The 27,931-nt window shown below is 41.4% G+C and overlaps 1 protein-coding gene across 3 annotated transcripts; it reads right to left on the reverse strand.

Annotated features, from left to right (window-relative positions):
• Positions 1-437: 437 nt before the first annotated feature.
• On the reverse strand, positions 438-27,166 carry LOC124884007 (cullin-5). Of its 3 annotated transcripts, none has more exons than XM_047391590.1 (19): positions 27,097-27,166; positions 23,751-23,860; positions 22,230-22,329; positions 21,090-21,266; positions 20,398-20,539; positions 18,044-18,189; positions 16,414-16,494; positions 15,604-15,697; positions 14,764-14,894; positions 14,561-14,668; positions 13,401-13,465; positions 13,190-13,322; positions 12,978-13,109; positions 5,946-6,069; positions 5,477-5,652; positions 5,029-5,190; positions 4,276-4,394; positions 3,953-4,076; positions 438-2,225 (listed from the first exon to the last, which is right to left on the reverse strand). In XM_047391590.1, the coding sequence occupies exons 1-19, from the start codon at positions 27,118-27,120 to the stop codon at positions 2,031-2,033; spliced, it is 2,343 nt and encodes a 780-aa protein (XP_047247546.1). In that variant the 5' UTR covers positions 27,121-27,166; the 3' UTR covers positions 438-2,030. The 3 variants fall into 3 exon arrangements, with proteins under 3 accessions (XP_047247546.1, XP_047247545.1, XP_047247547.1); XM_047391589.1 differs by having other exon boundaries at positions 23,751-23,896; positions 27,097-27,135; XM_047391591.1 differs by lacking the exon at positions 13,190-13,322 and having other exon boundaries at positions 12,978-13,149; positions 23,751-23,896; positions 27,097-27,135.
• Positions 27,167-27,931: the final 765 nt, after the last annotated feature.

A 27,931-nucleotide genomic window follows, 5' to 3' on the forward strand; every position in this document is an offset into this window, starting at 1 on the left:
AGTCAATACAGCAGTCTACCAGGAAATTTTAGAGCACTTCATGCTTCCTTCTGCTGACAGGCTTTATGGAGATGCTGATTTCATTTTCCAGCAGGACTTTGTACCGGCCCACACTGCTAAAGGAACCAGAAGCTGGTTCAGTGACCGTGGTGTTCCTGTTCTTGACTGGCCAGTTCAGACTGGCCTGATCAGAATCCCATAGAGAATCTATGGAGAAATGTTAAGAGGAAGATGAGAGACACCAGAACCAACAATGCAGATGACCTGAAGGCTGCTATCAAAGCAACTTGGGCTTCCTGAACACCTCAGCAGAACCACAGACTGATCACCTCCATGCCACGCCACATTGATGCAGTAATTCATGCAAAAGGAGCCCCAACCAAGTATTCAGTGTATATACTGAACAGTAGATGGACATAGTTTTGAGAAGGTAGATATTTGTGTTAAAAATCTTTTTATTTTTATTGAGCATATGCATTTTAAAATGTTCTGAAAAACTGAATGTTGACCTTTTATCAGCTGTAAACAATAAATATCAACAGAAACAAACACTTTGATAATTTTGTGTGTAATGAGTCTATATTATAGCTTTACCTGTTCTAATTGTAATAAATGTAATAAATTGTTTAGGATTATAGTCTTATTTATGGAGATGCACTTGTACACAAGCAGATGCTCAGTTGCATTTGATTCTCAGCACCTAGCTGCTATGTCCCACTCCTCCTGTGGAAGCAGTAAGGGTGTACCTGCTAATTTTGCTTTTCAAATACTGACCAAATTGTTTTCATCTTAATGTTAGATAAAGGTGATTTCAGAGCTCGTTGAAGACCAGATCACTTTGATATGTCCCAATATGTGAAACTCTAGAGGTGAAAAAGGGGTGCACTTTCTTTTTCTCCATGACTGCTTCTGAACTGAGAGTTCGGACTTAATCATAGTACCTATCCTTTTTTTTTTTTTGTTCTTTGTTGACCAGAAATTAAAGAAATGATCTTTTCCTGTTGAACTGCTTATGGACAGAAAAAAGTAACCTGGTCATTAATTTCACTTTGTCCGCCTTGGAATTTAATCTCATAATGTCCAGAGCATGGATTCTGACACACCAAATAAATAGTTTGCATTGTGATAACTGTTCAACAAAGACTAAAAATATAAACTGTTTAACTGCAATCACAGGGCATAGTAAGAAAATCAAATATCAACTTTATAATGATGGTAGATCCTCAGTTCTCAGCAATCTCGCACACAATCACAAAGAGTGGTAGACTTTCCATTTATGGAAAAAAATAATCATAGAGCAGCATGCTGTTGAAAGTGCACATACAGATACACACATGTAAAACAACAGATACACATCATGCACCCAAACACACGCGACACACACGCAACACACGCACAATTTGGCAAAAATACTCCTCGGTACTCTGAACTAGTCTCTGCTCCTCCTCATTGGCAACTTTCACTTGCAATTCTCTGTGTTCAACAAGAGCAATAGCAAATAGGAGGGATGCAAGATGACTGCCGCAAAGATGGCAGCTGAGGTGTCAAGAGAAAGCAATAAACTGATACGAGCTTGTTCCATTCGTCCTCCCTTCGCTGCTCACTTCACCACCAACTCTTCTGCAGTTCACTGCTGAGGAAAGTAAGGCGGAAGTATTTAATTTTAGTATGTAACTATTTTGTTTTTCTTCTGAGCTGCTGGGTAAAAGGCCCACACTGCCGTGCTTCTCCTCAGATTGGACACTAGAGGGCAGCAAAGACAAACAGATAGCTCAATGACTCAACGCTACATCTGTAAATGACACTCCGTTAACACACTGGCGTCACGCAAACAGAAAAAACATCCACACTTTTGTTGAAAAGGCTCAACCTTGTCCCTTCATAACCTCTTCGTCCATCATCAGGAAGACCTGATGTTATTTTAGACACGTCCTTTTACTCCTCGTTCATCTCCTCTTCAGGATCATAAAGCGCCAGTGGCAGGCCAGCGGTAAAAGAAAAACAGCAGAAATACATTCCTTCCTCAGTGCCTAGGCCATGTAGATGAAGGTGTTGATGTCCGATTCGTCCCTCTTTATATATTTGTGTTCGATAAGCCACTCGATCTGCTCCTTTATCATCTTCTTCTGAGGCAGAAACATGTTTTTCAGGATTTCCACCAGCTCTGTCTGCAGCTGGGCATTGCTGATGCGCTTCCTCATCTTCATGATTTGGATGATAGCCTCCTGGACACAAAATGCAGATTGTATCAAAACTTTACTGATTCCAAAAACACAAAAACATCAATCTCAATGTCCTGAATCTATAGTGTCTTGCAAAATTATTCATGCCCTTAAACCTTTCCACATTTTGTGACTTTCCAACCACAAACATCAAAATATTTTATCCAGATTTTGGGAATGGCATGCATTTGTATGTGACACCTTTACTCTAAATAAAATGTTGTGCAACCAATTGCATTCAGAAGTAATATAACTAAAAAAAGAATCCATCCGTGGCCTATATTTTAGATATTAATCCAGCAGTTCTGGGAAGACCTTAGGGGTTTGTTAGCGAACAAACAGCACCATGAAGACCAAGGACCAAAGATGACAGGTCAGAAAGAAAGAGGTTTGGGTTCTCAAACAACATTCCAAGCTTTGAACATCTCGGAGAACTCCGTTCTGTCCATCCTTTTCCTGAAAGAGGATGGAGCAACTGCAGACCACGGACCCCCAACTGACCTGACAGGCCAGGTAAGGAGAAGCAGCAAAGATGATGCTCATTGTAACTGTGGAGGACCCACAGAGATCCACAGCTCAGGTGGTAGAATCTGTTTACAGGATAGTTATTTGTACACTCCACAAATCTGAACTTTATAGATGAGTGGCCAGAAAAAAGGTTGATTAAAAAAATCCATAAGAAGTCCTGTTTGCAGTTTGCCACAAACCACGTAGGGGACACAGCAAACATGTGGCTATGTTCAGCACAGAGAGAAAAACCGATCAAGAGAAGTGTGAAGATGGATGGAGCTAAACGTAGGTAAATCGTAGAAGAAAACCTGTTAGATGCTGCAAAGTGACAATTCACCTTCCTGTAGCACAACAAAAACTAAATGTGCAGCCAGAGATACACTGGAATGGTTTCTGACAAAGCATATCCATGTGTTAAAATGGCCCGGTGAAAGTCCAGAGCAAAATCCAATTGACAGTCAGTGACGGGACTTGATTCTGACAGATGATCTCCATCCAATCTGAGCTATTTTGCAAAGAAGAATATGCAATAAAATAAATAGCAGATGTACAAAGCCGGTACAGACGTACCCTCCAAAGGCTTGCAGCAGTAACCAAAACTGGCGGTTCTACACACCACACTTTTCAAATTTAAATTCTTACCAAGCAATGCATGTTTCTTGAGTTGTTTATTTATTAGCAGCTTTTTGGGGCTTATTTAAAATACATTCGCTCTTTAAGTTAGGGCCCTTCATTGAGACCCTAAATTGGGGCCAATATAAAAAAGGTCATACAACCACACAACCCATTTTCAAACACAAATAAACCTCTGACATTGTTGTTCCAACTTACTGGTTAAAGAAGCGTCAATCAAAATTATTTACCTCATTTTAAGTAGGGTAATGGTATAATACAGAGCTTCAGTTAGAACGGCATGCATAAGAAAATAAATAACATGTTTACTGAAGCTGCAGAAGGAAAGATCCTTAATAAAATGACATAGTTAAAAATCAAATGGACTGATCACAGAGGAGTCTAGTTCTGCATATCTGAAAACACAAGATAACTGCTGATATTGGAGTTACTGCATGCTTGCATTAGCATGTTTAAAGTGTAAACACTCTGCTGTATATTTGATTTGGTGCCTCCTGGAACTATTAACCTTAAAATGAAAGGAGCTATTGACCTGAGCGGTTCCCCTGTTATGGCTCAGAAAACAGCAGGATAACTGTGCAACATACCTGAGTTCTGAGTATTCTAAGCTGTACGATTCCTTCATTCTCCTCCTCTCTCATTCGCTCCGTCGTGAGCTGCAGCCGACCAATCAAATTGATCTTCCCCCTCTTCTGAACTTTGGAGTTTTTGCTGAGAAAATACGCAGGGCCGCAAGAAATCCCAAAGATTAGAAGGTCATTTGTAAAAGGAGCAACATTCATGGCTGATTTTTAAACACATGGGAGCAGCAACATTTCCTCTCAGACTCTTTAGCTTTTGAGAAGACTGACATGTTTTTATATTAAAATAAAGCAAGTACTTAATTTTCTTTTCAAGTGACATAACTTACATGAGCGAGAACTCCTGGTTGACGTAAAAGAGCGTGCCATCTGTAAAGTCTTTGGGCGAGCTAACTGAAGGGTCATACGACAGGACTTGCTTCTTCAGTTTAGGAAAAGCAACCAGAGACTGTAAGGATAGAAAAAAAAAACAAAAACAGATTTAGGCTTTAAAATACAAAACATAAGGTATTTAAGTAATAGTTTAATATGTTGAGAAGATACATTTTGCACCGTGGAACATGACTTGTTTAATTACAAATAGGTAATAAATATATTTTGCCACAATCATTTTTCCTGCATGAATCTTACACAATGAGCTCTTCTTCAACAACGTCTGTTTTATTTATTTTAATGCGGTTTCAGTCAGACGTTGGCATCTTCTCTTTACAAGTGTGAATGTCATATTAATGTTTAGGCTATCATTCATTTACTTGGTCCTTTTTTTTTGTTTTTTTAGAGTGTAAAACGTTTTAAAAAGACTACAGAAAAGTTTCTACAGATCATACATGCTTGTTCAAACACCTACAGGGTGAAGTTGAGTCCTAGTAAAACATCTTAAGCCCAAAATTAAAAGGATATTCATGTCCATAATGACAGTATCTAAATTTCTCACCCAAATTGTAGAAAATGGAAGAGTTTCCTTTAATGGTCAGAATCAGAAACATCCCCCGTTTTCCTATGTCATTGAGCTAGGATGGAAAATCTCAAACTTGTTCATGTAGCTGGCAAACTAAAAGAAACACAGAGGTTTATGCTCTGACCCAAAGTGTTCGGCGCAGCTCTGCATCAGGTAGCTCTGTGGCCAGTTTGAGGTTCTCAAAGCTGATTTTTTCTCTGGGCCTCTGATTCCAGGCAAACAACACTGCGAGCTGGAACGTCGTTACCTCCAGGTCGTACTGGCCCACCTCGTTTTTAAAGGTGATCTGAGCATCAAGGAGAACAAACAGCGATGGGAGCAAATCCATGCAATTGCAACTTGTGAACCGAAATGTTCATGGAGTGATTCTGAATCTATGCAGCCAGAAACTATGATAGGGAGAGTCAACAGTTAGACTTAACAACAGAAGAAAATAAACTAGGAGTAGAAAAATGCATAACCGAGGCTGAAATTGGAGGATTAAAGTGAAAGAAGTTGCAGAAATAAAAATAAATTCTTTCTTAGTTGGTCTAAGTGAAATTGGCTCTTTTATATTGATTATATCTACTCACAATGCCGTTGGACATGAGGTGATGCCAGTGGAGTTTACGGCCACTGTGATTCCTCTTGTAGAAGTCCTCCACCTCAGGGATGAGGTCCTCCAGCTCCGTTGGCAGCGAGACAAAAACCTTCTCGCTGCTCCGTGACCAAGCCCCGGCATTCAGGATCTTAATGTTCACACTGTCCGCTGCAGGAAGGGAAACACAAGGAAGAACCACTGTAGAGGTTCCAAACGACTCAGAAATACAGACGCTAGTTTTTTTTACCAAACATGACATGAAGCTGTCTCATTTGATAAAGAGAGAACAGGTTTTAGTTATGTTAATATTTCAAACCTCATCAAATTCCTGACTGCACTGGCAGCCCAAACTCATAAAACATCCACTTAATTCCAGTTTATCGACTTGGTTTCTGGTTTTTCTGCACAACGTTGTTTCTCAGACAAAGGGACATCCTGGTTTGTCTTTGTTGATGTTGTACCTGGGAGAGCCAGCTTGTTGTGTTTGTGCATCTCCTTGAAGACCTGATTGAGGTCCTCTGAGACCTTGATGTCCTGAAACATCCTGGCCAGTTTGTTCACATAATCAGCAGGCATCCCTACTTCCTACAAACACATAATCATACAAAAGAAAAAAGAATTACACAAACAACACAGAACAACAAAAAAGTAAGAGAAAAGAGGTTGAAAAATGAATTACAGTATAGGTGAGTATTTCTTTGCACCACATCTGGGCTCAGTCTTTTTTTGGGTGTGTCCACTTTAGGGACTTTTAGCTGAAGGTCTGTAGGAATAGTACAAAAATTCAGGTTTTGTGTCATTATTTAGTTATCCCTGTCAGCGGCGGTTCTTACACAAATGGCGCCCCTACCGCTACTACAGCGCAGTTTGTGTAAACATGATTTCGGTTTGGTGACTTACACCTCTCTCTATGTGAGCTCAGTGTGACTGACAGCAAAGAGAGACTGATCTCTCTAGTCTCAGCAGTATGCGGGGGTGCCAACACAACACTGTGGGGGTGCCTATGCCTTATGCATTGCATAAAGGCAATACAAAATGTTTTCACAATGGCGCATATGGTGGATTGGTTTCTTTTTAAAATCAGGGTGCTTGTGCACCCCTTCCTTTTGTGCCACCCTGGGCAACAGCCAACAAGGCCCTTATCAAATCCCTGTTAGTAGAAAACCTTTTGATGGTGACAAATCTTCAAAACTAATGCACTGTAGGCGAAAAATCCTTAAAAATTAGACCAACAAGAGCTAGAGAGAAGCTAAAGATTTAGGAGGAACTGTTCCTCACCACTGCAAGGTTGCTTTAAGGCTGCATGAGACTTTCACCAACTGGTCTTTATGTGTTTTATTAGTTTAGAGAAGGCTTAAGAGTGTGTCCTGATAAGGTGAAAACTTCAGCAACACTTGAGGTACTTAGAAGAAACTGTAGTAGCAGACCAATGTGTTTCAGCTTGTGGCCTTCTTCAGGGTCATTACAAACCACCACACAAGTTGTATAAACCAATCATATGTAAACACATACACCAACTAACCAATCAGCTTACAGGGGAGAGGGTACTTACTGACTGATTCAACCAGGCCCTGTCCCAATTCCCACACTACACCCTACGCCCCTCTTAAGTGTGTACTTTGTACAAGTGCATGTAGGGGTTGAAGTGCGCAGGTTACAACCTGCAAAATTGGAGAATTGGGACAGTAGGGGTTACGTCATCGACTTGCACCTCTGCACCTTAACTGCAACATCAAAAAGGGCGGGAACCGGCGCTGTTTTCACAGTCTTGCTGCTAAAAAAACTATTTAAAACTGCAACAAGCAGTTGTTTTGAGGAGAAGAAAGTGCAGGAAGCGACGGAGGTTTATACACCAGACTCTCGCCGCGTCAGTGTTTGTTTGAAAGGTAACTTCAGTGTTATGGCCTACTGACTGCCTAGAGTCACTCTGAACCCAGTGGTAACTTACAATGTTGAGCCTGGAAAACCAGTAAAAAAAATGATGTCTGGTTACGTTGACGGCTGTGATTGGTTTTTGCTCAGAACTTCATCTGCAGCAGTGAATTGTGGGTAATATACTTCGGCGAAGTCCGCTTAGATACGGGCTTCGCCGAAGGGCGGGTTGAGGGCACAGAGGGGGCGGGGCTAAGGACGACTCTGGAGAATTGGGTCACACTACGCACTCGAACCCATCAACCGGAACCCGCAATTCAGGGACACAAAGGTGGAAGTGCGAGTATTGAGACAGGTCCTGGCTGCAAACACTTTGCCTTAAAAGGGGACATAACATCCCGCTTACAACAGCCCCTCATTCTCAGAAATGCACAGTAAATTCAAACAGACAAAAGCCACACACTGCACCCTTAAAAACACTAAAAATAGTAGTATTGTGATAACAATTTGGACTTGATAACAGCAATAGGCAACACCATTCCAAGTGTGTTTCTACATATAGATACTATAATACCAAACTAAGGAAATAAAAAAAAATCAAAACATAACGTAACAATGGGGTCAGTCACAGAAACTCATTAATAGATAGATCCTCACTCATACCTGTAGAAGCTAAACTCTTTAGGTAAAATATCCAGAATGCCTCTCTCTTTTTCCTAATGAGATTATGCACCTCTTCATGCACCTTGGAAGTTGGTGAAGTTGTGCCAAAAACGTTTGGATCTCTTAAGAGTGTGTCCCACATCCTTTCATCCTATGCAGCTGTTGGTTATCACTGAAGCCTGTTTAATTGCCGTACACCCAGACTGAGGTTCGTAACCAGTAATAGCTTGTTTCCAGTAAGGGCAGGACTCCACCAGCCTGGCCCTTTGTCACAATTCTGTTCAAAACATTTATGGATAAAATGTTTTGCTGTTCTTGTAGTTTCAGGGGCCCTGGATTTTATTGCTGATTTTTGCACGAGAAGCTCTCTTTCGGGCCTCACTGAGCAGGAACCTCCATGCAGACCCTGTACCGTTCTGATGTGAAGATGGGAGAATTGAGCCTAAAGGAGGATCTTTCAGTTTGATCTACGCTCCGACCCCAACCTGTGTTCAGGAGCTGCGGGTAATGATAGTATGAATGAGATTGCTCTAGTCACCCTGGAGATGAAGCCTCATTTTTAAAAGGTTACATTTCTGCTTAAAGTCTTTCCCATGTGCTGAGCAGCATGAGGTGGTTCTGAAATCTGATCAGGATGCTCTCTGGATGTGTTTTACACCTGCTCCCATGGGAGGAAGTCTTGAGGCAAACCCCGGACAGGCTGATGAGATTATTATTATTATTATCCATTCAATTCAATTCAAAGATACTTTAATGATCCCCGAGGGGAAATTAGAATTCCAGTACAACCCATCCAAACAGACATCATGACACAAGACAAGGGGGGGACGGGTCACCGAGGCTTTGCTGCCCGCTCACAGGCGCTGCCCTTGCTAGATGAGAAAAGAGGCCACATCAGGAAAGTAGAGGGAAAAAAATCATATTTCACACTTTATCCTTAGCAGGATACAGTTTGAGATTGCAAAAAACCTCAGAACAAAGAAGCAACAAGTTAACAAAACAACATCATGCCGGGAACGGTGAAGGTGGTGTCAGGGGGTGCATATGTTTATCTTGAGCATGTGTGTGTGTGCAAGTAAGTCCATGAAGCACTGTCACAGAGGCCATTGTCCTTGATGGTACGTTGGGATGTTCATCAACCGGCCACAAAGTTCTGAGCAGGTCCACAGATGTCCTCAGGGAAGGGAGGGGGCAGAGGGAGCAGAGCGTCAAGTTTACATAACTTCCAGGAGAAGTTGAAGATAGCCAGCCATCAAGGCCGTGCAGGGGAGCCAGATTCAGAAATACAACAATTATTTGGGTTAGGCTGAATTTTCCATCAGCCTTGAGAGTCTCGCTGGTGCTTCTCAAAGGCGAATCCAAACAGCCAAATTCCTGGTCTTTCTGCCAGAGATTATTATATTATTATTATTATTATATAATATATATATATTATTATTACTCGACACTAGCTTGAAAACAACAGAGCTGTAGTCTGTAGGTCTTGGCTAGAGGGGGCCAGCAGGACCACGTCATCCGCAAAAAGAAGAGACAAAATCCTCTGGTTGCCAAACCAGACCCCTTCCGGCCCTTGGCTGCGCTTAGAAATCCTGTCCATAAAAGTTATGAACAGGACCGGTGACAAAGGGCAGCCCTGCCAGAGTCCAACATGCACCGGGAACAGGTCCAACTTAGTGCAGGCAATGCGAACCAAACTCCTGCTCCACTTGTACAGAAACCGGATGGCCCCTAGTAAAGGGCCCCCGATTCAAATACTCCTGGAGCACCCCGCACAGGGCATCACGAGGGACACAGTCGAATGCTTTCTCCAGGTCCACAAAACACATGTGGACCGGTTGGGCAAACTCCCATGAACCCTCGAGTACCCTGTAGAGGGTATAGAGCTGGTCCAGTGTTCCACGGCCGGGACAAAAACCACACTGCTCCTCCTGAAGCCGGGGTTCAACTATCGGCCGGACTCTCCTCTCCAATACCCTGGCGTAGGCCTTACCAGGGAGGCTGAGGAGTGTGATCCCGCTGTAGTTGGAACACACCCTCCGGTCACCCTTCTTATGTAGGGGGACCACCACCCCAGTCTGCCAATCCAGAGGCACTGTCCCCATCCGCCACACAATGTTGAAGAGGCGTGTCAACCATGACAGCCCCGCAACATCCAAAGACTTGAGGTACTCAGGGCGGATCTCATCCAACCCCGAAGCCCTGCCACCGCAGAGCTTTTTAACCACCTCGGTGACTTCAGCCTGGGTGATGAAAGAGTCCAACCCTGAGTCCCCAGCCTCTGTTTCCAACACGGAATGCGTGATGGCAGGATTGAGGAGATCCTCGAAGTACTCCTTCCACCGGCCGATAATGTCCCCAGTCGAGGTCAGCAGCTACCCACCCCCACTGTAAACAGTGTTGGCGAAACACTGCTTCCCACTCCTGAGGCGCCAGACGGTTTGCCAGAATCACTTCGGGGCCAACCGGTAGTCCTTCTCCATGGCCTCACCGAACTCCTCCCAGGTCTGAGTTTTTGCCTCTGCCACAGCCCGGGCCGTGGCACGCTTGGCCCCACGGTACCCGTCAGCCGCCTCAGGAGTCCCACAAGCCAACCACAGCCGATAGGACTCCTTCTTCAGCTTGACAGCGTCCCTTACTGTCGGTGTCCACCACCGGGTTCGGGGATTGCCGCCACGACAGGCACCGCAGACCTTACGGCCGCAGCTACGGGCAGCAGCATCGACAATAGATGCGGAGAACATGGTCCACTCGGACTCTATGTCTCCAACATCCCTCAGAATCTGGTCAAAGTTCTCCCGGAGGTGAGAGTTGAATACATCCCTGGCCAAGGGGTCTGCCAGACGTTCCCAGCAGACCCTCACTTGGGCCTGCCTAGTCTGTCCGGCTTTCTCCTCCCCCAGCGGATCCAACTCACCACCAGGTGGTGATCAGTGGACAGCTCAGCCCCTCTCTTCACCCGAGTGTCCAAAACATGCGGCCGAAGGTCTGATGATACGACAACTAAGTCGATCATTGACCTCCTGCCTAGGGTGTCCTGGTGCCAAGTGCACTGATGGACACCCTTATGTTTGAACATGGTGTTCGTTATGGACAATCCGTGACTAGCACAGAAGTCCAATAACAAAGCACCACTCGGATTCAGATCGGGGAGGCCATTCCTCCCGATCACGCCTCTCCAGGTGTCACTGTCGTTTCCCACGTGGACGTTGAAGTCCCCCAGCAGAATAATGGAGTCCCCGGGAGGAGCACTATCCAGCACCCCCGACAGGGACTCCAAGAAGGCCGGGTACTCTGCACTACCACTTGGCCCGTAGGCTGAAATGATAGTCAGAGACCTCTCCCCAACCCGAAGGCGCAGGGATACAACCCTCTCATCCACTGGGGTAAACCCCAACACGAGACGGCTGAGCTGGGGGTCGACAAGCAAACCAACACCAGCCCGCCGCCTCTCCCCGTGGGCCACTCCAGAGTAGAAGAGAGTCCAACCCCTCTCAAGGAGATGGGTTCCAGAGCCCACGCTGTGCGTGGAGGCGAGCCCGTCTATTTCTAGTTGATATCTCTCGACCTCCCGCACAAGCTCAGGCTCCTTCCCCCCCAGCGAGGTGACATTCCACGTCCCTAGAGCCAGCCTAAGCATCCGGGGATCGGACCGCTGAGGACTCTACCTTCGTCCGCCGCCCAATCCTCTTTGCACCGGTCCCTCACGGTTCCCCCTGCAGGTGGTGGGCCCACTGGGGGATGGTCTCGCGTCTCTCGTTTGGGCTTGGCCCGGCCGGGTCCCGCAAGGAGCAACCCAGCCACCAGGCACTCTCCGACGAGTCCCGACCCCAGGCCTGGCTCCAGGGTGGGACCCCAGCTCCGCCGTACCGGGCGACGTCACATGCCTCGATTTTGTGGTCGTCATGAGGGGTTCTTGAACCACTCTTTGTCTGACCCGTCACCTAGAGCCTGTTTGCCATGGGAGACCCTACCAGGGGCATTTAAGCCCCAGACAACATAGCCTCTAGGATCATTCGAGCACTCAAACCCCTCCACTACGTGAAGGTGGCGGTTCAAGGAGGGGCCTGTTCTTGAATACTTTATTTAATTTTATTTTTGATATATTAATTTGCATGTACTTATTTATTTGTATACTTTTATTAATTTCATCTTTTTCCCTATTGAATTGCATTTCTTTATTTAGTCATTTCATTTTATCCAATTTTAAAATTTTATTTCTGTTTTTTGAAAAAAATTTTTTCTCTAAACAATAAATGTTTTTACAGTTTTCGGTCATGGGGACGGATGAGTTAAAGCTCTTTTTGATCAAACGTCATCAGAACCTCCGAAATAGCTTCAGTTCTTGTAGCTGGAGATGTTTTGTTCTTCATTCTTCCTTTTAAGCTGTTTGGCTGGTGCTGTTCTGCACATCTAATTCCACACATCAGTTAGACTCCCCTAACAACAGAGAGTCATTAGTGCCGATGTTAGCCTGGATAACCAAGAGATGTTTTGGTCACATGCAAGAAGGTGTGATTTGGTTTGAAAATATCTTCAGCTACAAGAACTTAAGTCTGGTGGTTTGGTTTTTTTAACCTATTTTGGGTTTACCAATTCCTGGATGACTAAATCTTTACCAGCATGTCATCAAGACCTGCTTAATGCTCATTAAACAAAATTCAACCTACTTATAAATGAATAGAGGCCCTAAATATAGTTAAAAAACTATAAAATAAGGATGTTTCAACAGGGCAAAACATTTTATCTACTGATATAATCTCTCGGAGTTTAAGAAGTGTAATCAGATTCAGCGTTCAGACACAAACCAACATACCAACCAGCAGCTGTTTCAACCTGACAGCAGATTTTATGAAAATAAGAAGTTTGATGCATTGAAATAAAATTGCTACATATTAACAATGATGTCAGTTTTCCCCCTGGGTCTTTGTTATGACGAATACCAGAAGAGTCTGACTCACCCTCAGCCACTCCACCATGTTCTCTTCAATCTCGCTGTCGGCTGAAATGTCCAGAATCAGGCGCCTCGTCAGGTGAGCTTTGTGGTAACGCATGAACACATCTTTGTTTTGGACGTACTTCAACACCAGGAGCTGCAGCAACAGATGAGAAGTTCTAGAACCAGCACTAAAACTGGAAGAAAATAAGCAGAGGGGTTGAAAGATTCACTCACCACTTCTTTGAGTTTGAGCTCAATTTCTTCAGAGGTAAGTTTCTTGCTCAGGGGGGTTTTTCTCAGCAACATGTCACAGTAGTTCGCCAGCAGCTCAGGACACTTTGACTCTGGCTGAGTCTTCATCCCCACGCTGGTTAAAGGCAAACAGTTACACATCGACATTAACTTTACAACAGTGACACATTTTCATGTGTTATTTCAAACTCACCCCTTCTGTTTCATAGGCAGCTCCAACTTGAAGATTGTCGCATCGTTGACAACAGCCTTGTAAGCCTTGGACGAATGAAAACAACAAAAGAATAAAAAAATTACAGCAATTGCCTAAAAAAACGAAATGTCGCCGTGCTTTATCAGAAACTTTCTAAAAATGTGTTATTTTCAAACTGTTATTTATTTCTTGTAGGTAAAATAACTGCAATAAGGGAAAAAAACTAATTAAAAGTTACAAAAAACATTTTTGCCTTTTCAGGAACCTGCTTTCTTCTCAGTAATTGAGAAGTGCTTCCAATCCAACAAAAGAATAATTGCATTTCTATGGGCGTTTCAATGTATTTCTATACTTGGAAAAAAATAAATGGCCTATTAAAGGACATATTAGGTTCTAAAATTGTTTAAATCTACACTTAAATGTACAAACAATACACAACATATTCTATACTGGTGATATTACTTAATTACTAAGAACAAAATGGAAAAGCCATGTGCCAAGTCTAACCAATAATTCAACATGTTTTACTCTAACAGACTCAGATATACAGTGGAGTTCAAGATTGACCCACTTTTTAGAAGACGTATATCATTGTCCTTCCACCTCTGGTCTTTACAGATGGCAGCAGTTATTTATGCTCATATGCTGAGTCATGCTGCGCAATTATGACCAGATGTCTCTACTTTGGTCCCAATCGTCTAAAAGAGATTGCTGTAGAGGCCTTGTTGCTTATTTAGATGCAACTTTGCAACATTCAGCGAAGAGGCTTGCTCCAAGATATCCATCCATCCAAATGAGTCTCATTAGGTTTAGTGTCTTTCTGTCCTGTTATGAACTTTAACATTTCACATACTGAGGAGTGGAGAAACTCAGATAGAAGTCTTTGGTTTTGTTCATGGATGCTACTTTCCATCTTAAACCCTAAGGAAGAAGGTCGTTTTTCCAAACATACCATCTCCATGTTGGCTTTATCTGTAACAAATAATTACAGTTTGGAATCTCTGTTATGTTTTTGTGCACTTGAGGTTAGATTAAAATAGTTGAAAACCAGATAAATCCCAGAGGGTCTACGTGTTTCCATGACTAACTATAACAGTTAAAGGTGCTTGTTGTGATCCTTTTCAGTGTTGCGTGGTTTGAAGATTAAACTAAAAACAAACCTTATCTCTTGCTGTGAGGAAGCGAGGGTCATCCTGGAAAGCCTCCTTCACCAGTTTACTGAAGCGGTTAAACAAAGTAAGCAGCTGCTCCACGTACTTCTCAGAATCCTGTATGAAAATACATTTAAAAACAATGACCTGCAGGAAGAGAAACCACCTCCTGCTGATAATATCTGGTATGACAGGTGAAACTGCCAACGTACTGTAGTAATTGTCTCAGCAGCAGCCACCATGTCTGCCAGTCCAGCATTAACGATATGCTCTTCTAGGTCCTTCAGCATGGGCTCAATCCCACTGGGAACCTTGTCCATTAGTGAAAACATGAGGTGCAGCTCTGCTCAGGGAATGGAAACATCAGAGTTACAAACAAGACACAGAGCATTGTGGATGAATTCAAATCTGTGGAGCTCAAAACCATACCAGGTATCAAATGAGACAGAATTGTGTGTTGCAATAATCACTCAGGCTTTATAAACGCCTTACAAAGTTTATCTCTTTCAGTCCGGACCATTTTCAGAGCAATGTTGTTTTGTTTCGATAAGCTGTTTAACTCTGACCTCTGAATCATTTAGGCATAAAAGGACCTCTGAACTCAGGGGGGTGAATCTGTGTTATGTCTACATGTCACAGAAACTTAGCAAAGAACCACTTTTAAACTGGATCTTGCATCTTTCTATGTTACCAGCAGCCTGTCACAGAGACATATTTTCCAGTTTCTTCAACTGAAGAAACAAACTGTATGATTACTAAATAAATATTTAAGTGAATGTTTTTACAGTGCCAATAGTAGACTTCATGCACACTTCCGGTCATGGTGTGTGTCCCTTCCCCCTCCCTAGCAAGAAACTGAAGCTTAGAAAACTTCTATATTTCTATAATCTATTTTTAAAGTCAAGCTGGCTGACGCCCTGTTGAAACTGATGCGCCAGCGGCGGATATCAGATTTATTTGGACAAAAACAATTAAGATTACTTGACACCAGAGAGCAAGTATACAAGAATAATAAATATGGCAATCATTTCCACCAGTGCAGAAGCACTCACTCTCTGTCTCGTTGCGTTTAATCATCCCTGGACATTCGGCTAGGATGGTCTCCTTGAACGAAGTCACCAAAGCGTTAACACAACATTCCATAAGCTGTGGAGAAACGGAGGAAACACACTCGGATTTAACGATGTTTAAACTGGCATCTAACATGTACACGAGATTATAAACCTACCCAAACCAAAAAGATAGTAATTCAGAGTGGGATCATGTATAATACAGGGTGTGTGAGTGTGTTTGCTGCATGTGCATACCCAGACACACAGGTATGTAAATAAGTCTAGCATGAGCACGGATACACACTTGTGTAAATTAATGTTTATCTTCTTGCCATATAAAATTGCAATATTATGTGTATGAAGTTTACATATGGAACCCAACAACTAGCCTGAAATGTTGTGTATACGCAATTTCTTATATGATGTATTTTGTCTTGATGTATTCTTCCCTTGTTTGTTTTTACTTTATGGATTTTAGGTCCTTCAGCCTGTACCATCAGGAAGGGGGACAATCAACAAAAATCAACCTTATTTATGTTTTTCAAAATGTTCATTAATGCACAATGTCCCTCTCCAGCAAACAAAGTAAGTGAAATTAAATAAACAAGAGTCTTTAAGGAAATCCATTAATGCACCTGCAAGGGTTCTTCATATATTTACAATGTTAAAATCTGCTGGGCTGTCATACTGAGTCCTATCTGTTCACAGAATCAGAAAATTACTTTCTTTCCATTATTTATAGGTGAAAATGGTTGAATGAAAGGAAAATAAATTGCATTTGACACCCCAGATCACATGAAAGACACTTACTGCTTGAACAGAATTACATTCACGACGTGTCTCCAGATATCTAAGTGCTCTCTTCTCCTCCTCTCTGAGTTTTGCATCAGCCTGCAGTGAAAAGGAAATGAACAATGAAATGAAAGTGGCATGTTCCAACTACAAACTTCTGTTTATTTTATTAGGAATTTTATGTAATACATCAATGCAATTTGGAGAAGCAGTAGGGGACAAACATGCGGAACAAGGCGCTCTGGTGTCAATTGAGAGAAGAATTGACCTTTTGGCAGACCTATGAAAGGCTATGTGTTGTAAAGCTCTAACACTGAACATCCCCTTGTACCATACCAGGCCCACTGGGAAATATGCCCCATGCTGTGGGGATAGGAAAGCTAGTCGGAGAAGATGAAAGATGGATGGAGCTCAGTACAGAATAATCCTGGTAGAAAACCTGTTAGAGGCTGACGTGAGACTGGGTCAGGTTTAGACAACCCAATACAGCTTCAGATTTTTATTCGTTCCCTTCCACTTCAGTTATGTGCTTCTTTGTGTGGGTCAATCACACAAAGGCCCAATAAAATACTTTATAGAGTTTGTGGGCAAAACTTCAAGGGACATGAAGACAAGAGTCTGCATTTTGACTGAACATTAGGGAAACTTTCTAGACAAAAAAACGGTTTAAGTTTTCACTGAAATACATTAAAATAATAAAATTCTGCCCTGACTTTGCAGTATGCCGATTAGTCTTTGCTTTATGTTTCTGCGGCATAAGTGGCTTTTGTTATTTTTCCAAAGTAGCGCTGACAGGAAGAGGGGTTGAGAGAAGGGGAAGACCTACAGCATAGGTCTGCAGGGTCAGGGGTCGAACCTGAGATGGCTGCGTCGAGGACTGAGACGTCTGAATATGGGTCGCGTGCTTTGCCGCTTCGCCACGCTTCTGATCCCTGCCAATTAGTTTTTTAAACAGATGCCCTACTAGAACTCTTAAGAAGGTGTGACTTAATTTGCGGGTGTCCAAAGTGCAGCCCGGGGGTCACATGCTGCAGCTGAAATGAGTTTATCCTCCCCTCCCCAACTGCAATTCAAAAATGATATAAAATTGATCCCCCATCACAGGTGCTTGATGCGGTTTGCTTACAAATGAAAGTCTTTTATTACAATGTTGTTGTTTTTGCTTTAATGTTTATGTAATAGTAGTAGGAACACTAAAGCAGATTTGGGCACACCCATTCATCAAACATGGCTAAATATAGCGAGTGTTTTTCCAAACATAGTGACTCATATTCTGTTCTTGTTCCCTTGAAAACATCAAAAGCCCCAAAAATAAAAAATAGATAAATTATAATCCACAATGTCTTTCTTTTAAAATGGCAAAATTCTCTTTTTGTGTATTGATCTAAAATGATTTATAGATCACTTACAAAAATCAAACTACTTTGTTTGTTTCATTAAAATGTTGTATTTTACTTGTTAATGTTGAACAGGTTAAAAAAAATAAATGATCAGTATTTTGTTTTTGTGCATTTTTCATTGATGATTGTGGGCAACATTAATTTAATCATAAAACTTTAGGATTGTCAGAAAACTCAGTCTATAATTAACTGAAGAGGGAACCCTTACTAATGAATTAACTTAGAAAAAAATAAATATTGTGTCGTACATATTTCATGTAGTTTTGGACACCATTTTGTTGCAGGTAGGACGGTGCCTGGGTTCTGTAGAACCTCTCTGTGGAGTCCAGGTAGGCTTTCTCAAAGTTATCCCTGTAGATCTGCAGCTTGTCTTCTGGGTTAGAACACAGGTTGACTGGAGGGAGAGAGGACAGAAAGTGAGGAAAACACAATTCACGCTGGTCTGTTACAGTCAGGACAAAAGAGATTTTGGACATTTCTTTTAGCAAATATATCTAATTTATACTAAGAGTGAGACATTTCAGTACAGGCCTATCTTCTTCATAGGTTCAGATCATTTCTCTGACACGTGTCAACTTGTCCATCCATGTCTTATTAGTCCTTCTCAGTTTGTTGGTTTCTGTTTCTCCACCATGTTTCTGAGAACCAACCACAGGTTCTTAGTGGGGTTAGGATCAGTGGAATGTCCTGACAACGGGGCTAAAATGTCAATAATCACTTTGTCTTCTGTCACGGTGCTCCGACATGCTTAAAAATCCACAAATCATCACCAAGTTGTTCCTAAATCGCTGGAGGAGACTTCTCCTAGAGGATGTTTTCATCCCATTATTTATTCAAGGGACTGTTCTTGGGCAGAATTGGGGCAAAGCCCACTTTATCGGATGATAGAACCCCCACAAATGGATAGAATAAAGAGGCTTCACCTTGGCACCCATAACGACTTGTTGCGTTTCCTCTCCAGAAAAAGGATTTTCCAGAGTCAGAAACATTCAAAATTGGTGGCCTCTTTGCTGTACTTCCTGTTGTAAGACTTGGCAAAGTTTTCCCCTTACTGTGCATGCATGTGCACTTACAGCCACCTTATGTGAATGACAAACAAGCTCTGCAACGGTGGCAACGCAAAACAATGTAGCATACTGATCCAGGTGCAGCCGTCCTGGAGCTTCCTTACAGGACAGCCTCCCACTTGGAAGATTATCCAGAAAAATGTTCTTTCAGGTGCAATATTCTTGGCTGCAGTTTTCTGCATGTGAAGCCATTTTGTCACAAGGCTGCATGCTTTCGCTGGAGGTAACTATCCATAACAGAAGACGTCCACGATTTAATGCACATCTCCTTGTTTTACAGAAATCATTCTGGTAGTTTGGTTCATTGGATGAGTTTTAGGAGGACTCCTTTACTGCTTGATGATTTATCATACTAAAATAAAGTTAGCTGATCATTTATGTGCAAGGGCTAGACATACAGACGCTGATCATTGTTAACAAGCTTTATATAAAAAGTTCTATACAAATAAATTAAAAGGCATCTGCCACGACCTCCAGTCGGTCGTGGCAGATGGCCGCTCACACTGAGCCTGGTTCTGGTTCTGCTGGAGGTTTCTTCCTGTTAAAAGGGAGTTTTTCCTCTCCACTGTCGCTACATGCATGCTCAGTATGAGGGATTGCTGCAAAGTCAACGCCAGTGACTGTCCACTGTCTCTACATGCTCATCCAGGTGGAGTGAATGCTGCAAGTCACTGACTGGATGCAATCTGCTGGGTTTCCTTAGATAGAAAAACTTTTTATCCAATTTAATAAATAACTGAATCTGACTGTACTGTTCAATGATTAGTTATTAATTGGAATGCATATACCTGACTTGAAATCTATATGATTCGACTGAATTGACTTAGCCCATTTTAAAGTTACCCAATTTTCACACAATGCAACAGGAAACAACACTCTCCAATTATTCTTACCTCTGCCTTCCTCCCTCCCTGTTGGTTGGAGTAAGGGGGAGTCAGGTTTAGCCTAAACCGGCTCATTTATAGTTGAGGTGCAAACACACCCTCCATTTCTGGTTCCTGTGCGACCCCCTCTCTTTTCCAATAGTTATGGTCAATCTGACAGAGAGATGTACCCCCAAACCTTGTGGTTTTTAGTATAACAATGGCCACCAGTGGGCTCTAGATGGACACACTTTATCAGTGTATTATTTTACTCAGTACTCCTACACATAGTCCATTCTAAAATGGCCAAACTCTAACACTCAGTAGTTTAATCTAACCTCCCCAACAACCCCGCACCATTCCAAACCCTTTGTGAAGAGCCTTGAGACGAAATGTGTTGTGAATTGGCGCTATATAAATAAACCGAAACTGATTACTAAGCACAATAACCTTAAAACAACCTGATCTGTGACCACAAAACCTGGAAAACAAAAACCTTAAAACAACCTGATCTGTGACCACAAAACCTGGAAAACAAAACATTTGTGTGTCTGCAAAAACCATGTGTTTTTATGAAGTATTGGATTTGTTTCTGCTGGTAAAGTTGATTATCTCTACACACTTTAATTCAATTCAATTATCGTTATGAGCTGACTTTCCAATCTTTCTTACCATATGATTCACGTACACCTATAACGAGCTGGGAGTCAAAGGCCTCTCCCAGCCTCTCGGCGTGCACCAGCTTCATTGCACTGTCCTGCAGGCGACTCTTAATGTTGGAAAATATCGACTCATTCCATGTGTCCAGCATGAGCTGCAGAGAGCAAAGTGAGCATGTTAAAACTGCACAGAAATGGTTAATTATGATGCAAAATAACAATCAGGAACACCTAATAACAAAGGCTTTTTACACAAAATATCTGCCAACTAAATTATATTCTTGTACTTAAAATGTGACTTTTTTTAAACAATTAAGCAGTTTTCTTAAGTTTTGAAAGTGAAAGACACGTGATCTATACTTTAAATCACTTTTTACCAGAAGGATTTGTAAGACAGCGGATCAATAGATGCTCTGTATTGTCTTGTTGTTTGCTGATAATTAGAAAAATGTGTGAACCTCTATTTTCTCAACATCCCTTAAGGCGGTTTCTTGCTATTGCTCCCCAATATCTTTGGGATTTGATCATTTTTCATTCTTTTTCTGTCTGCTAACATGTAAAATTGTGCTTCTGTACTGACTTCCCTTCTTGCTGCTCACACAGTTCTCTTTTTTAAATTGTCTTCAGTTTTTTACCTCCTATCTGTTTTCATACTTGCAGTTGTGAAGCTTTCCCAGTTAATGGCAGCTCATCCCGCAGTCTCACCTTGCGTACAATGCTGTCCTCCATGTTTGTTTTCTTGTTGCTGCCCTGCTTGCCCATCAGCGTAATCTCCAGCTGACAGAAGGGTTTGGGAAGAATGTCACACTGGGTGAAGAACTTTCTCCACTCCACGATGTAGGCCTTCAGTAGCGCCGTGTCATCTTGGTGGCTCAGGACACGCTGCCATGGCAATAAATGTGAAAGGTGATACAGATCTAGCCCAAAAAATGCTTTCTAAAAAAGAAAACCTTCCTGAAAACTCCCATTAATAGTGTTAGGTACTTTCCAATGAAGAGGTTGAACAGAGATAACAAGCGTTACATTACAACAGTCACCCAGGAACAGACTGTTCGTGAAAACAGTCATCCAACACATCCACAGAAGTAAAAGCAAACCAGCTTTGAGAGGTCTTTAAATTTGCTTTGCAGAGCCCTGCAGGAAAGTGCAAACGTTTTTACTCATCCCCTTTTTTCTTGTACTTTGCTCCTTCCTAAAGTTTGTTTAAACAATAGTTCTCCCACCTTTTGGAAGTTTTTCATAGACTTTGGCTGTTTTTTCACCAATTTTCAGTCTGGTGGTGGACTATTTTAGAATGAACTGGCTATTCTACAGTATGCCAAGTCAATTACCTTTGAATCATTCATAAGGCATAAAAAAAAGCTCTTAGACTCTATGGATGAAACACTGTCTTCAGATAGTAGAGAACTTTACAGAAAAAAAATAAAAACAATTATATTGGATATTTTTGCTCTTTATTAGTGGCAAGACACAAAGACTCACTTTGTTAATTTATTTTGTTAAATCTATTAAAAATACCAAGACAAACAGTCAGACAAACAGAAAATAAGATTTTAACAGCAACATGGTGATTTTTAGTTGTTAGCTGAAAACTGGGCAGACAGTAGTTGATCAACTGAAGGATGGTCAGTAAAAGAGTGAAAAAGCAGTCAAAGGGCAAAGAATAACTTTGGAAAACCTTCAGAAAGCCTGAACTAGTCAGAACCACAGCAGAGAGTAACATGAAAGTCTGGGTCCTTTACAGAGAAAGAGAACTCTGACATTAGAATAACAACATGCGTTAAATGACTGAAAGAGAATTACACTAAAACAACAACAAAAAACAGAAATAAAGCAGCTCCTTACAGTTTGTGCTTGTTTGATAAAATCAAGGATGTCTTCTTTGAGGGCTTGGTGGATTTTGGCAGGACCTTTATCATCCCATAAACATACAGCATGGACATCACTAGAAAGGAGAGACATATGAGAAAGACAATATCTTGTTTTATACAGAAAATATAATATTTCTGACATTTACGCAACTCTAAATACAGTCTGTTTAAAAATGAAGCGCACCCTAGGGTTTCAGGTGTGAGGATATAACCTTGATGATCTGCTCTTTATCAGGTTCTAAAATTATTTATATTTATTTCATATTTTTATCTAACCTGAATTGTACAGAACAAAAACAGATTTAAAACATTATTCAATAAAAAAAAAGATGAAAAGTGTGAAAATCTAAATACACCTCATGGTTCAACATGTAGGAGCCCATTCAGCAGCAACAAGCTCAGGTGATTATTTTCTGTTTAAAACGTTCGATTTTCTTCACAACGTTGCTTCATTGCCTGAAGCGCACCCCCCCAAATATTAAATTGTTTTTCCATTATTGCAATGTGCATTTTCACCAGACACAATATACTTAACAATGTTTGCAAATGGCCTTTTAACACTTCCCAAATTGATAGGAAACAATTGCTTTTCTAAGGCTACTGTCTTTCTCCCTTGGCATTGTGTTACTACACAGCAGCATATTTCAGCCCAGACGTCTGCCAAAGCTGCTCTCGCAGACAGTGGTGTCATTGATGATGATCAGTTAATCGAGTGCTTTAATCGACTGCAACTGGCAAGTACTTTCCATCTTTTTCATAATGCGATCGAGCAAGGGTGCACTGAGCTGTTCCCATGACTGTATGTGACTCCAAACTATTCACCTCAAACTCTGGCATCAAGTCTCTAATCTTTATTGTACTTTCCAGAGGAGATTAAAAAAAAAAAACCCTACCTTAGATGTTTCTGCATCTTTTTTTCCTGAAACTTTTACTCACATTTTAAAATTACTACACCAATCAATATTACCTCTTAAAAGATATTCTAATAGATACTTTGTTGAAGAGAGAAATTCACACATTCTCAACAGAGATGGTAGATGGATTGAAATTTGGATGAAAACTCCCTCAGAACAGGTGGTGACTTCTGTCCTCAAAAATTAGCCACAGTGAATGCAGCCATTAATCAAGTCTTGATTGCAACATCTCACATGCAGTCTGGGTGCGTGATCAGTCTGGATGACAACTACCATAATAAATCTTGGAATATTCAAAAACACTCGAGGTGTGAACAGCCTCACATGAAATGAGAATAGCTTTTGAATACGAGGTTAAGCTTCTTTAAGAAGCAAATAAACCACATTTTCTTTGGAAGACTAGAGTCTTGCACAGACAGCTTTAACATCAAACGGACTGTTTGCAGAACAAGATTATGTACATGCCACAACACCCCCAATGCATAGCTGACTGCTGTCTGTTTGTCCAATCTGCATTAAAAGGCAGCTGTTTTTCACTGAAGCAGCAGCTGTGATGCGACAGAGCAAAGAGCATCTCTTACGAGAATAAGTCGAACCACTGCTGCTTGGTGACGGCCTCTTGTCTTAGCAGCTTGAGAACGATGGGCCGCATCAGGTCCCACTTGTCCTCAAACTGCAGGGACCCCTTGTTCTGCCAGAAAGACATGTGGGAAGGGTGGAGGACAATCTAATATTACAGCACAAAAATGAGAAAATACAAGCTGGGAGTGAGAAAAAGTGTTTGCAGAAGAGATGCAGCGATCACGGTTTTCCTGGCCGATACGGATTACAGATGTCTTTGAGGTCTGACCTGTCGATTCCAGTTGTAATGAATACGCTTCTGTTTCTAAGGACTATACCACATACAGCAGAAAAATGCAATGCAGGTTCTTTGATAGAAATAGTACCGTTGCTTCATCATGACACAAGATTGTCCAATTCCGATCTCTGGATTGATCTCTGGGTTTCCTTAGATAGAAAACATTTTTATCCAATTTGAATAAAAAGCTAACTCTGACTGCACTGTTCAATTGTTAGGATTAATAGGAATGTATGAACCTGACTGTTGTGAAGTGCCTTGAGACAACATGTGTTGTGAATTGGCGCTATATAAATAAAATTGAATTGAATTGGTGCATCTCTAGTTGGAGTAAAAGTCAGACTGCACAGAAAGACTATGGTATCTGTACTAGCGGGGCAGAAGTATAGCTAGATTTCTAACTGTTAGTGCTAAAGAAAACCTTTTAAAACTCTGACAATGACATAAGGTTTTTAACAGTTTTCTATTTATAGAATTAATACAAAATTTGGCAACCGGCCTATCTGTAAAAAGGTATTGTAAAAAATGGAAGTGGTTTAGGCCACGGTTTCTTAATTCTGTTCCTCAGGGCCCACTGTCCTGCATGTTTTAGGTGTTTCTCTGCTGATGCACACCTATCTTGAATGAATGGGTGACTAACTGGCTTCTGCAGCACTAGATCGCATGCTGAGGAGATCATGCAATCATTTTAATCAGGTATGATGGAGCAGAGACACATCTAAAACATGCAGGACAGTGGGCCAAGAGGACCAGGGTTAAGAAACACTGGTTTAGACAACATGTAGTAGATTACTCCACAATTCAACACGGCAGCATTTTCATAGCTACAACTTTTAAAATATGTGTAGTTGTTCCAGTTGACTGAGGTTGGTAAACATTCTTTTCTGCAGAGCTAACTTAATCTCCCAAAACAGCATTAAATCAGGTTGAGGTCTGTACTTTGGCTAGACCCATGCAACACCTTCATTTTCTTGTTGTTTTTTTGCGGTTCTGTTGGAAAGTTGCAGCTATGTTTGGGATCACTGCCCTGCTGGTGACTCATCATGACTGAAATACTCAGAGGAGTTTATGATCAAGTCAGTAACCGGGTCGTGTGCCTGCAATACGAGCCCAAATCATCAGCCCTCCACCACCATGCTTGACAGTTGGTATGAGCTAATTGAGGCCAGCAACGTCAGAGATGGAGCTAGTTGGGTTTTTTTCTTTTCATTTCAGCTTTGCAGGGTCTCACCATGGGGTGAATTTGATGGAATGACCAATTCTAGAAAGCCTAACAACTCTCGACGGTTTTGCATATATGAATAATGTTCCTTTCTGTACAACAAAGATTTTTTAATAATTTGGACACTGCCCTACACCCTTTTAGATACAACTTCATAAACCCAAGTCAACTGTATTTCTAGTTCAGCTCTTTCAAGCAAGCAATACTCATCCAGTCTTTTTTTAACTTGGCAGTTGGGCTTTTCATAATTCCTATGGTAACAGCACACTGGCCTTGGGGTGGATTTGCAGGGACAAACATTCCTGGTAAGATTCAAAGTCAGCTTTATTGGCCAAGATTGTGTGCCTTTAGTTTTACAGGCTCACAGTGCAGGGACATTAAATATAAATATATAAACTTAGAGGAAATAAAATAAAAGATAAATGGAACAATATGTCATGTATGTTCAACCTTTTTTTCTATATTGTAAAAAAGACAGGTTGTCATAGTGCAAATATGCTTATTTAGTTCGCAGTAGCAAACTAATCAGGCTGTAAGGTGTTCAGAGTGACAGCCTGAGGGAGAATACTGTCTCTGTGGCGGCTGGCTTTAGAAAATAGCGCTCTGTAGTACCGTCCTAAGGATAAAAGTCTAAACAGTTTGTGTCTGGGATGTGTTGGGTCTGCAGAAATGTTAGCTGCCCTATTCCTGCCCTAGACCTCTACAAGTCCTGGATGGAGGGAGGGAATGAGGGATTAGCAACTGTCTTAAATGCTTGTTAATTGACAATATTTGTTTTTTTACCCTGTAATGACAGACTACTAATTGTTTGGATTTGGCTATATACGACTTTCCAGATTGATGAACACCAACAATTGTCCTGCTAAATCATTGCTGATGTCTTTCCACCCTGAGGTTGTGTAAAAGTCTGCAGGTTTGCAGACTCCAGGTCAGCAAACTTCCAAAACGTTCACACACGTTTTTGATCAGTTTAATCAGATGCATTTGATTATCAGCATTTGTCTTATAATTTCCCTCTGGAATTCATTGGTAGTACCTAGATTTAGCCATGACTGTGTGTGCTGCTACGTTTCTAATCACATGTAAGAATCATCAGGTGTATTTAGAGAAAGCGAGCGTTAATATCCCATTTAATGTGTTATCTAGGTCACAAGACCTACACTGGAGCAAACATTAGTGGGTTGGTTTTGACGCTGCCCGGCATGTTAGCGGATATTTGGAGATTTAAAGTCCTTAGATCAGATTTACGTAGCTCTCTCTGCAGACTAAAGTTTCGGCTGAGGTGAATAATGTTTATAAAGGCCTTTCAGAAACAGACGCTAGGTTTAGCTACTCGTGGTTGAAAGGTTAGCTGGTCATAATAGTCTAAACAGAAGCAACTTGACGGCTCCGCTGTGGGTTTGTTAAAGAGGTTTGCGTTCCTTTCGAGACGTGTTTCCAATGTTTTTCCTCCAGCGTTTCGACTGAGAGCCGCTTCTGGTTCATCTCTCGGATTGGTCCACGAAAACAATCTTTGAATAGCTAACGGCTATGGTTCTGTTTTCGGTTCGGAATCTCGGGAAGAAGGCTAAATTCATAATTTTACAGCAGTGTCGGTTAAACTAAAGGTAATAAGGGACAAAAATGATCGGGGAAACAAACCCCGGCATAACACCGGACTTCAACAACGGCAGCGACCACTTCAGGCGCACCTTTTTCAGCATTTATTACATAAATGCTGAAATCCGCGGAGACGCGTGGAGGCCAAAGCACCGAGAACATTTACCTGCAGTTAACCTAAAAAGATACAGCAACAAAGAACCTAAATGTGTACATAAACATTTGATGTAATTCAGTTGCTTCTTACCTTTAACAAATTAGGCGTCGCCATGTTTCTCCAACTTATCACCTCGCGGATTCTCGCGAGACAGGTATTCAGGATTAGGTAATGGTAACCCAGTTCACAGAAATAAACTCTCCTGCTTCTAAAAACAGACTTATTATTGGCATCGTTAAATACTTAGTCTTTTCTTAATGTGTAATACAATATTCCGATTATAGTTAAAATACATTTAAATCTATTTCACTAAAATAAAAATTCGTCCGGTTTTATTTCTCAGGGAATAAAATCCAAAAAAGCAACACTGGACAAGATATTTACTATGATCGTTAAACTAAACATATTTGAATATAACAGATAAGGTGAGGTTGAAAGATTTCTGGATCTTAATCCTTAAAATAACATATTTTAACCATCTTGAAGCTGGAGATTGACCTTTATACCTAACACAGCCAGTTTCAGATAATAAAATAAAAGTAAAACTTGGGAAAACATCTTCCCTTTATTTATTAAATCTGTTAGAACGGATCTACACACAGACTTTGTTCTGTCTGAGTACTAGCAATGATCATTGTTTTAACAGTGAGTCGGAAAGGGTTTTTTTGGGCCTCCAGGGTAAATTGTTTTTGAACAAACTTGTCATTTCTTAAACGTTAACTCTAACGTCAAAGAAGAAGTTTACTATGCAACCAAGTCATACATGCAGAGCCTTCATGGACCCAGCTCATGTTGAGCCAGTAACCCACTACAGTAACTAAAGTTTATTTATAAAGCGCCTTTCACAGACACAAAGTCACAAAGTGCTATACAACATAAATCACATTTAAGTTCTACATAATATAAAAACAAGCATAAAAAGCAC

This window comes from Girardinichthys multiradiatus, chromosome 18, assembly GCF_021462225.1.
Source record: "Girardinichthys multiradiatus isolate DD_20200921_A chromosome 18, DD_fGirMul_XY1, whole genome shotgun sequence".
Lineage (NCBI taxonomy): Eukaryota > Metazoa > Chordata > Actinopteri > Cyprinodontiformes > Goodeidae > Girardinichthys > Girardinichthys multiradiatus.